This window comes from Leucopleurus acutus, assembly GCF_964270905.1.
Source record: "Leucopleurus acutus genome assembly, chromosome: 12".
Taxonomy (NCBI): domain Eukaryota; kingdom Metazoa; phylum Chordata; class Mammalia; order Artiodactyla; family Delphinidae; genus Leucopleurus; species Leucopleurus acutus.
The window spans coordinates 11,555,605-11,567,910 of NC_139154.1; the positions used below are offsets into that span (position 1 = coordinate 11,555,605).

Sequence of the window (12,306 nt, forward strand, 5' to 3'; positions counted from 1 at the left end):
TCACAGCTGTTTTCCTGTCTCTTTTTAAACTGTTTAGCCACATGCAAAGGCTTCATGGAATATTGCCAGATGGCACAATACTTTTCCCAGAAATTTCTGGGAATATATGAAATGATTAGACGTATACACACTTAGCCCAGCTGGAATGAGATGTTCACTTGTCTTGCTACTGATTTTGCTATACTACTCAACTTTTCCTATCTCCTAGAGGTGAGAACATCTGGGAACTGGATTTAAAAACTAGTTCTCTAGGAAAAAATCATTAATATAAGAATATTTGAGGGGTGGGGAGAGACTGGTGTGACATATTGGAGGACAGGCTAGAAGTAGACTTTACAGATTTTATTTTAACCTTTCACCAGATCAACTGCTCTCTGCATATGTCAACATGAAAAGTTTCATCAGCTGTACTTCTGTTCAAAGGCCAACAAATAGAATTGACTCAACACCATTTCTATCTCACTATATCTTATACTTGTCCTGGGTAAATGGTTATTTTTAACATTCTATTAGAGCTTGATTTTTCACTTAGACAAGGTGAAAGCATATTCTGTGGTTGTCTTTGTGACAACTTCCTGTTCTTTCTGTCTTCTAATAGGAACGCCCACCTAAGCCTGAAGTTCCCTGGCTGCTTACTGCCATGTGGTTCGCATGCTGTGACTTAGAAGAAGAATTTCCAGTTTTTAAAGGACTTACACAATACATAGTGTTACATCCTATTTCCATACGCATAGGTAAGACGTCAAAAAGGCTCTGCTATATGGGGTTGTAAACAAGCTTGTGAATCCTAACTTTAAGGTCTCCTTTAACCTCTTCTGCAATATCAATATTTTTCACTAGGAAATGTCTTCATTATTAAGAAATTGTGAATTACTTGTTTTCCCAATTTCTTGAGTTGAATGCTTCGTCCATGAATTTTCAATATTTCATGTTTACTATTATACCCATTTTAAAAAGATGCATTTACCTCTAGGTATTGCTTTAGCTGCATCCCATACTTTTTTTTTTTAACTTTTTATTGACGATAACATACATATGGAAAAGTACACAAATCAGAATCAGCAATTTGATTATCAAAAACCGACTATACTTATGAGCCACCACCCAAGTCAAGAAATAGACCAGTACCAGCATCACAGAATCCCCTTATACTCCTTCATAGGACCCTTTCCCTCTTCCCCAGAGGTTATGCCTGCTCTAATTATAACATTTTATGTTACTTTTTCCCCAAAAGTTTTACTCTGTAGCCCTTTTGATTCTAAAAGTATACTTTTTAATTCAAACTCATTTACGATTTGGGGGTGCTATCTTTTTATTGTTTATAATTTACTTACATTGTAGAAATTATACTCATGGTTTGCATGAACTTGTTTGTAATTTATTTATCCTTCAGTTTATGTAAAATGTTCCATGTGTGTCTTTTCTTGGATGCAAAAGATATGTAATCTTTTGAACTAAAGATATGTAATCTTTAGTTCAAACCTATTAATTGTGGTGTTTATTTTACTGTCTTTTATACTAAATCTGTAAGGCTCACCACTATGATTGACAATTTCTCTTTGTAATTCTGGAATTTCTCCCATTATATCTTGTGGAACTGATGCTGTTAATTATAAATGCGTTTAGGATTACTCTCTTTCTAGCAAATTATTCCTTTTTTATTAAATAATATTCCTCTTTACCCTGAATAGTGCTTTTTGCCTTAAAATATATTTTCTAAGGTTAATATTGTTACAAAAGGATTATCTTCATTAGTATTCCCCCTTTATATATTTCTACACTCTTCCTCTTCAAGTCTTTTGTGTCATCGTCATGTTTTCGGTGTATCTTTAGTTGGATTTTGCTGTTTTGAGCAATGTGAGAGTCTCTCTTTTTAAACAGGCAAGTTTTAATCCAATTATTTTAAGGATGGCTATTGATCTATTTCAGTGGCTCTCAACTATGGAAGATTTTGTTCCCCAGGGGACATTCAACAACATCTGAAGACATTATTGGTTGCCATGACTGGGGTGGTGCTGCAGGTATCTAGTAGGTAGAAACCAGAGATGTGACTAAACATCCTACAATGCTCAGAACAACCCTCCACAACAAATGACCACTTGGCCCCAAATGGCAGTAGTGGCAGGGCTGAAGAATCCTGATCTATTTGGATTTACATCTATCATCTTATTTTGTAGGGATTTTTTCCATGGCAGGCTTTTTCTTTGCTTCATTTTTATTTCTTCTTTCTTGCCTTCAAGTGAATTGTCCACATTCTTTTTTTTATTTCCCCTGTACTGATTTGAAGTTCTGTGTTCTATTGCTTTTTTTTTTTTTTTTTTTTTTTTTTTTGCGGTACGCGGGCCTCTCACCGCCGCAGCCCCTCCCGCCGCGGAGCACAGGCCCCAGACGCGCAGGCCCAGCGGCCACGGCCCACGGGCCCAGCCGCTCCGCGGCACGCGGGACCCTCCCGGACTGGAGCACGAACGCCTGTCCCCTGCATAGGCAGGCGGACTCCCAACCACTGCGCCTCCAGGGAAGCCCTATTGCTATTTTTAGTAATTATTCTTCTACTTCTCATATGAATGTTTATTTACCTGAATATACCTAGTAAGTGTGGTGGTTTAAAAGCTACATGAACCAGAATTTCTGGGATCCTAATATGTTCATTTGATTTCTAAATAAAGACTAGAAAAAATAAAATACTCTTCAATAAATAAATCAAATAAAAATTATGTTTCTATATTGTGGACCAGTTAAACAAGGTAGCTAGAAGTAGAACACAAAAGAAAAAATACTTATAGGAGAAGCCTAGTGATGGACAGTTAGGGACAGATCTGAAGCAAAAAAGGCTAGATGGATCCTGATAAACACAGAAGCAAAGAAAGTGGGAAGAGGTAGAGGCTGAAAGGTTAAGTAATTCTGGGAACAACTCGTCGTGTTTGGACAAAAGGCACCATGTTATTCCTGTCAACTGGGACCAAAATATTAGTAATTTAAAACAACCATCCTGCTTTCATTTGTTAAATTTCAAGGTTGATTCTGGAAATCCTGCAGAATGGTGAAGGTTTGTACATGTCATAGGATGGCTTGTGTTCTAAAACTGAGCTTTGGATCTTTGCAGGTTAAGTTTAATAATTAATTTCAATGCCACTCTTACCTTCAAAGGCTTCCTAATTGCCTCAATCTTGTGTCTTTGATGGTTTCTAAGTGCTTCATGTCCTATTAGTTGAGAGTTATAATTTTAAATTATCATGTCTTGTTAGTCAAAGCCCTGGTGATTATACCAGTAATGAGAACCTGAAGAGAAAAGAAGTCCTTTTGGAATAAGTGGTTCTACTACCTGGTCCTCAGAATAAAGCATCCACTTTCAACTAGAAAACACTGTGGTATGCTGTGCCCTGTGGTCTCATACCATGTAATTGTGTATATTTCATATAGAAATTAGAAGTCTTGCAGAGGTACATACTCCATGGCTCCAGGGCCATGGTCTTAAGTGTCACTACATTTTAAACTGTCACCAGCTCTGTGGTTGCTATTGTTAGGCTCTCAGAGGAGAGTCCCAGTAGACCAGCTGGGGAAAGTGGTTTCCTAGCCCGCCATGGAAGCCAACTATTTTGCCTAATGTTCAACCGCAGCAGCCTGTTTCATCACTAGATGGTTGTGCTGGTTTGCTGGGGGGCTTACACCGTACTGTGCTCCCTGCACCTGCAGGAATTTCTTTTTTTTTTTCTCCCATTCAGTAGGTTGCCTTTCTTTTTTTTCTTTTTTTAAAATCATTTCTTTATTTTTTTCCCATGTTCAGTATTAGTTATCTATTTTATACATATTAGTGTATATATGTCAATCCCAACCTCCCAATTCATCCCACCACCACCACTACCACCCCGCTTTCCCCACTTGTTGTCCATACATTTGTTCTCTACATCTGTGTCTCTTTCTGCCTTGAAAACTGGTTCATCTGTACCACTTTTCTAGATTCCACATATATGCATTAATATACGATATTTGTTTTTCTCTTTCTGACTTACTTCACTCTGTATGACAGTCTCTAGGTCCATCCACGTCTCTACAAATGACCCAATTTCGTTCCTTTTTATGGCTGAGTAATATTCCATTGTGTATATGTACCACATCTTCTTTATCCATTCGTCTGTCGATGGGCATTTAGCTTGCTTCCATGACCTGGCTATTGTAAATAGTGCTACAATGAACATTAGGGTGCATGTGTCTTTGGGAATTATGGTTTTCTCTGGGTATAAGCATAAGGTGGGATTGCTAGGTCACATGGTAATTCTTAGTTTTTTAAAGAACCTCCATACTGTTCTCCATAGTAGCTGTATCAATTTACATTCCCACCAGCAGTGCAAGTGGCTTTTCTCCACACCCTCTCCAGCATTTGTTATTTGTAGATTTTCTGATGATGGCCATTCTAACCAGTGTGAGGTGATACCTCATTGTAGTTTTAATTTACATTTCTCTAATAATTAGTGATGTTGAGCAGCTTTTCATGTGCCTCTTGGCCATCTGTATGTCTTCTTCAGAAAGATATCTATTTAGGTCTTCTGCCCATTTTTTGATTGGGTTGTTTGTATTTTTAATATTGAGCTACATGAGCTGTTTATATATTTTGGAGATTAATCCTTTGTCTGTTGATTCCTTTGCAAATAATTTCTCCCATTCTGAGGGTTGTCTTTTCGTTTTGTTTATAGTTTCCTTTGCTGTGCAAACTTTTAAGTTTCATTAGGTACCCATTTGTTTATTTTTGGTTTTATTTCCATTACTCTAGGAGGTGGGTCAAAAAAGATCTTGCTGTGATTTATGTCAAAGAGTGTTCTTCTTATGTTTTCCTCCAAGAGTTTTATAGTTTCTGGGCTTACATTTAGGTCTTTAATCCATTTTGAGTTTATTTTTGTGTATGGTGTTAGGGAGTATTCTAATTTCATTCTTTCACATGTAACTGTCCAGTTTTCCCAGCACCAGTTATTGAAGAGGCTGTCTTTTCTCCATTGTATATCCTTGCCTCCTTTGTCATAGATTAGTTGACAATAGGTGCATGGGTTTATCTCTGAGCTTTCTATCCTGCTCCATTGATCTATATTTCTGTTTTTGTGCCAGTACCATATTGTCTTGATTACTGTAGCTTTGTAGTATAGTCTGAAGTCAGGGAGTCTGATTCCTCCAGCTCCGTTTTTTTCCCTCAAGATGGCTTTGGCTATTCAGGGTCTTTTGTGTTTCCATACAAATTTTAAGATTTTTTGTTCTAGTTCTGTAAAAAATGCCATTGGTAATTTGATAAGGACTGCATTGAATCTGTATATTGCTTTGGGTAATATAGTCATTTTCACAATATTGATTCTTCCAATCCAAGAACATGGTATATCTATCCGTTTGTGTCATCTTTGATTTCCTTCATCAGTGTCTTATTGTTTTCTGAGTGCAGATATTTTACCTCCTTAGGTAGGTTTATCCCCAGGTATTTTATTCTTTTTCTTGTGATGGTGAATGGGATTGTTTGCTTAATTTCTCTTTCTGATCTTTCATTGTTAGTGTATAGCAATGCAAGAGATTTCTGTGCATTAATTTTGTATCCTGCAACTCTACCGAATTCATTGATTAGCTCTAGTAGTTTTCTGGTGACATCTTCAGGATCCTCTCTGTATAGTATCGTGTCATCTTCAAACAGTGACAGTTTTACTTCTTCTTCTCCAATTTGTATTCCTTTTATTTCTTTTTCTTCTCTGATTGCCATGGCTAAAACTTCCAAAACTATGTTGAATAATAGTAGTGAGAGTGGACATCCTTCTCTTGTTTGTGGTCTTAGTTGAAATGCTTTCAGTTTTTCACCATTGAGAATGATGTTTGCTGTGGGTTTGTCGTATATGGCCTTTATTATGTTGAGGTAGGTTCCCTTTATGCCCACTTTCTGGAGAGTTTTTATCATAAATCAGTGTTGAATTTTGTCAAAAGCTTTTTCTGCATCTATTGAGATGTGGTTTTTATTCCTTAATTTGTTAATGTGGTGTATCACACTGATTGATTTGCATATATTAAAGAATCCTTGCATCCCTGTGATAAGTCCCACTTGAACATGGTATATGATCCTTTTAATGTGTTGTTGGATTCTGTTTGCTAGTAGTTCGTTGAGGATTTTTGCATCTATATTCATCAGTGATATTGGTCTGTAGTTTTCTTTTTTTGTAGTATATCTGTCTGTTTTTGTTATCAGGGTGATGGTGGCCTCATAGAATGAGTTTGGGAGTGTTCCTTCCTCTGAAAGTTTTTGGAAGATTTTGAGAAGGACGGGTGTAAGCTCTTCTCTAAATGTTTGATAAAATTCACCTGTGAAGCCATCTGGTCCAGAACTTTTGTTTGCTGAAAGATTTTTAATCACAGTTTCAATTTCATTACTTGTGATTGATCTGTTCATATTTTCTATTTCTACCTGGTTCAGTCTTAGAAGCTTATACCTTTCTAAGAATTTTTCCATTTCTTCCAGGTTGTCCATTTTATTGGCATAGAGTTGCTTGTAGCAGTCTCTTATGATGCTTCATATTTCTGAAGTTTCCATTGTAATTTCTCCTTTTCATTTCTAATTGTATTGATTTGAGCCCTCTCCCTTTTTTTCTTCATGAGTCTGGCTAAAGGTTTATCAATTTTGTTTATCTTCTCAAGAAGCAGCTTTTAGTTTTATTGATCTTTGCTACTGTTTTCTTCATTTCTATTTCATTTATTTCTGCTCTGATCTTTATGATTTCTTTTCACCTACTAACTTTGGGTGTTGTTAATTCATCTTTCTCTAGTTCCTTTAGGTGTAAGATTAGATTGTTTATTTGAGATTTTTCTTGTTTCTTGAGGTAGGATTGTATTGCTATAAACTTCCCTCTTAGAGCTGCTTTTGCTGCATCCTATAGGTTTTAGATTGTTGTGTTTTCTTTGTCATTTGTCTCTAGGTTTTTTTTTATTTCCTCTTTGATTTCTTCAGTGATCTCTTGGGTTTTAGTAACATATTGTCTAATCTCCATGTGTTTGTGTTTTTAATGCTTTTTCCCTGTAATTGATTTCTAATCTCATAGTGTTGTGATTGGAAAAGTTGCTTGATATGATTTCAATTTTCTTAAATTTACCGAGGCTTGATTTGTGACCCAAGATGTGATCTATCCTGGAAAATGTTCCGTGTGCATTTGAGAAGAAAGTGTAATCTGCTGTTTTTGGATGGAATGTCCTAGAAATATCAATTAAATCTGTCTGGTCTAATGTGTCACTTAAGGCTTGTGTTTCCTTATTAATTTTCTGTCTGGATGATCTGTCCATTGGTGTAAATAAGGTGTTAAAGTCGCCCACTATTATTGTGTTACTGTTGATTTCCTCTTTTATAGCTGTTAGCATTTACCTTCTGTATTGAGGTGCCCCTATGTTGGGTGTATATATATTTATAATTGTTATATCTTCTTCTTGGATTGATCGTTATGTAGTGTCCTTCCTTGTCTCTTGTAACATTCTTTATTTTAAAGTCTATTTTGCCTGATATGAGAATTGCTACTCCAGCTTTCTTTTGATTTCCATTTGTATGGAATATCTTTTTCCACTCCCTCGCTTTCAGTCTGTATGTGTCCCTAGGTCTGAAGTGGGTCTCTTGTAGGCAGCATATATATGGGTCTCATTGTTGTATCCATTCAGTGAGCTTGTAACTTTTGGTTGGAGCATTTAATCCATTCACATTTAAGGTAATTATCGATATGTATGTTCCTATTACCATTTTCTTAATTGTTTGGGGTTTGTTTTTGTAGGTCCTTTTCTTCTTTTGTGTTTCCCACTTAAAGAAGTTCCTTTGGCGTTTGTTGTAGAGCTGGTTTGTGGTACTGAATTCTCTTAACTCCTGCTTGTCTGTAAAGCTTTTGATTTCTCTGGTGAATGTGAATGAGATCCTTACTGGGTAGAGTAATCTTGGTTGTAGGTTCTTCCCTTTCATCACTTTAAATATATCATGCCACTCCCTTCTGGCTTGTAGAGTTTCTGCTGAGAAATCAGCTGTTAACCTTGTAGGAGTTCCCTTGTATGTTATTTGTCATTTTTTCCTTGTGGCTTTCAATAATTTTTCTTTGTCTTTAATTTTTATCAGTTTGATTACTATGTGTCTCGGCATGTTTCTCCTTGGGTTTATCCTGCCTGGGACTCTCTGCACTTCCTGGACTTTGGTGGCTATTTCCTTTCCCATGTTAAGAACGTTTTTGACTATAATCTCTTCAAATATTTTCTTGGGTCCTTTTTCTCTCTCTTCTCCTTCTGGGATCCCTATAATGCCAATGTTCGTATGTTTAATGTTATCCCAGTGGTCTCTTAGGCTGTCTTCATTTCTTTTCATTCTTTCTTCTTTATTCGTTCCACAGCAGTCAATTCCACCTTTCTGTCTTCCAAGTCACTTATCTGTTCTTCTGTCTCAGTTATTCTTCTATTGATTCCTACTAGTGTATTTTTCACTTCAGTTATTGTATTGTTCATCTCTGTTTGTTTGTTCTTTAATTCTTCAAGGTGTTTGTTAAACATTTCTTGCATCTTCTCGATCTTTGCCTCCATTCTTTTTCCAAGGTCCTGCATCATCTTCACTATCATTATTCTGAATTCTTTTTCTGGAGGGTTGCCTATCTCCACTTAATTTAGTTGTTTTTCTGGGGTTTTATCTTGTTCCTTCAGCTGGTACACAGTCCTCTGCCTTTTCATTTTGTCTGTCTTTCTGTGAATGTGGGTTTTGTTCCACATGCTGCAGAACTGTAGTTCTTCTTGCTTCTGCTGTCTGCCCTCTCACTCTGCAGGAATTTCAATGCTAATTCTTACTACATGTTATAACCAGAGTAAGGGCTAACTAGAATCCTAAGCCTCACGTGAGATGCAAGCCCATTTCTTATAAATATTCCAGGGGGGTTGAGGGCAATGTGTTCTGTTTATTAGGGCATAAAGTTGTAGCGATGTCAATTCATATATTATTTATATGGTAAAAATTATTTATACCAGAATTTTTAATTTGCTTTATCTGTCACAGACTGACAGTTGTGTTATTTCCTATCATTAATATGTTTTTCTGCTTTTTCTTCTGCCTTCAACAGTGATGGTTTGATGTATTTTTATGCTATTGTCTGACACATATATGTTTATTTTATTGTGTTTTTATTATTGGGTTTGTATTTTAATTAATATAACTTGAACAATTTCATCCCATTTAATTATATTTGCCTTGAATTTTAAGATATCCAGTGTTACTCTTATCATGGCAGGTGTTTGTTTTTGCTCACATATGATTGATATATCTCTATGCATCCTTTTATTTTTAACTTCTCTGTCATTTGTTTTAGCTTTGCCTTTTGTTAAGTGGTTTGAATTCGTTTTCTGATCCAATTTTAAATTCACTATTTTTTAATTAGGTTGGGTAGGGGGAGATTAAATATATTTACATTTGTGGTAATGTAAAAAGCTAATGGTAAATGTAGAGATTTTTTAATTACCAAATATATTTATTTAATATCAAAGTCAAAGCAACTTTAATTAAAGCATATTTTTAAATTGTGTTTCCAGGATCTTTTGAGACTTATCTTAACCCACCTGAATGGGAAGCCTATTCTAAAATAAAGGAGGATGATCAACTCATGACAACAGAAAGGGTGCCCACAAACCATAATTTTTGGTGTCCAGAATTAAGTTATTTCCATAAGCTAATTCTTATTAAATGCTGTAAAGAAGAAAAGGTAGGAGATTTTTTCATTAAAGAACTGTGTTATAATTACTTCTACTAAAGCTCACCAGCCAGTTATGATTCATGGACTGAAGTAGATTTGTTTAGAGAGTAGCAATGGCCAAGTTTGGGAGGTGGTTTGTGACTCTGTGTTATTAATAAGAAATAGAGACTTTGTTATTAATAGAACATAATGTTTTATACAGAAAATGATGAAAGAAAACATTGGAGAGCTAGCCAGGAACCTGGTGGGCCTTCCCTGGTGTGTGCCATGGGAAAATTGTGCTCTCTGCTAGAGAGGGCAGGGATCTGCTGGACAGCATTAGCAGGGGATTGATGGGCCTTTCAGATCTTGGCAGCAATGGGAAGAAGGCATTTGAAGAGAAAAACACCATAGTTACCAAGACCAGTTTGAAGATGGTTGATGTAGTTTATATAAGAAATTACAGCAGTCTGCATAAAAAAAGAACAAAATAATGCCATTTGCAGCAAGATGGATAGACCTAGAGATTATCATACTAAGTGAGATCAGACAAAGACAAATATCATATGATATTGCTTATATGTGGAATCTAATTTAAAAAATGATACAAATGAACTTATTTACAAAACAGAAAAACTCACATATCTTGAAATCAAACTTATGGTTACCAAAGAGGACCTGCTGTATAGCACAGGGAACTCTACTCAATATTCTGTAATAACCTATATGAGAAAAGAATCTGAAAAAGAATGGATATATATAGAGAGAGATAGGTATATATATATATATATATATATATATATATATATATATATATATAGCACTTTGCTGTACACCTGAAACTAACACAACATTGTAAATCAACTATGCTCCAATAAAAATTTTTTTTTAAGTTATGGCAAACTGAATTAGGATAGAGGTAGTAGATTAAAAAGATGGAGGGGAATGTGGAGATGGGGCAACTGTGTTGCTCCTAGTTTCTGCTTGGGTGCCAAAGGGGATGGTTGTATCAACAACTAAGCAAATGTGAAAGGAAAAACATGTCAGAGAAAGATGTCACTGAGTCTGCAGTGTCCACCAGTATCAGAGTGTATAGTAGTATGGAGACCAATTAATATCTGGTTATAAAACTCTAGAGAGAGGGCTTCCCTGGTGGTGCAGTGGTTGAGAGTCCACCTGCTTATGCAGGGGATGTGGGTTCGTGCCCCGGTCTGGGAAGATCCCACATGCCGTGGAGCGGCTGGGCCCGTGAGCCATGGCCGCTGAGCCTGCACGTCTGGACCCTGTGCTCTGCAACAGGAGAGGCCACAACAGTGAGAGGCCCGCGTACCACAAAAAAAAAAAAAAAAAAACTCTAGAGAGAAATATGGCTTAGAAATAGAGATTGGGGAATCATCAGCATTGAGTTGGAAAGTAAAACCACAGGAGTTGTTAAAATGGTAGAGGAATAATAGAATAAGAGGACAAGTGGGCAAAGGATGAAACCCTGAGAAGCACCAACTTTGAAAGGGCAGAAAGAAAGGATGAAGAACCCATGAGAAGGAAGAGGCAGAGGGGCAAGAAGAACACCAGGAGAAAGAAGTGACGTGGAAACCAAAGAAGTATAGAGTTTCGGTACAGCAAGTTATCAACAGAATGAATGAATGGAGGATGTTCCTATGAGAAATGAGAGAAAGAAAACTCGCTGGAGAAAGCCAAAGCATAGCTGGGAAATATTGAGGCTATGCTGTAGGATTTTCTGCCATCTCTGTAGGAACACTGAAAGGCTGTGGGGTCAACCTGGGCTACCAATAATTACAATAGATGAATAGAGGATAAAAAGCCATTGAGACTGTTGGTAAAAGTAGTTCTATAAACGAGGAGAGATCTAAGAAAGAGCTTACAGACTGGGAGAAGAGGAAAAACCTTGAAAGTTTCTTTGGAAGCAAATGTAGTTGGACTAGAGGAGTAGCACAGCTAGAAGGATGGGAGAGATTGTGATCAAAGTTGAACTTAAAATTTCTGATGAGCAGTTCTAAGTGATGACAATGTCCTGAGGGTAGCCATGGGTGTGGGTGACTGAGGAAGTGATGAGATGATCTGCATTAGAGTTAGAGGTCAAGGAACTGTGGTGTTAGGGTGTGGGATGGCCTTATGGACCCTGAACCTGGGTTGTGTCACCCCAGATGGTGAGACACAGTTGATAAATCATTGGAACAGACATGAATGGAGAGGAAAGCTATGAGCAGATGGAAAGTCTTCAGTGAATATGGGACAGTGGCTACCAGGTTGGATGCTGACAAGAATGAAGGATGACTAAGTGGCAGGTGCCCCAAAGAAGAAGGAGTTTTAAAGATTAAGACATGTGCTAGAAAATTCTAGACTATAGGAAATTGTTGTTTTTTCAGGTTCTGTGTCTCTGTGTATGAGCTTAGGTTCTTTAGGTTACAACCATAGAGAGTAAACTTAATAAGTTTAAGAAAAAAATGATTTATTAAAATTAAAAGATACTGGGGGGTAGCTCATTTCCTCTTTCAAGGAAAAGCCAATTAATCACGCTTCAGGAAGAGTAATAATCTGGGCAGTTCAATGAACATAGCTCTGTAGTATTGCAATTATCAGCACTCAGCTCTCAACT

The 12,306-nt window shown here is 36.7% G+C and overlaps 1 protein-coding gene across 1 annotated transcript in view; it reads left to right on the forward strand.

Annotated features, from left to right (window-relative positions):
* Window positions 1-12,306, forward strand: part of DNAH6 (dynein axonemal heavy chain 6) — a gene marked incomplete at both ends in the record, with an annotated part of 284,256 nt that overhangs the window by 220,339 nt on the left and 51,611 nt on the right. Inside the window, 2 exons of the mRNA XM_082852453.1 lie at window positions 599-734; window positions 9,550-9,719. Of these exons, the coding sequence (XP_082708579.1) occupies window positions 599-734; window positions 9,550-9,719 (306 nt within the window). The remainder of the gene's footprint in view (window positions 1-598; window positions 735-9,549; window positions 9,720-12,306) is intronic.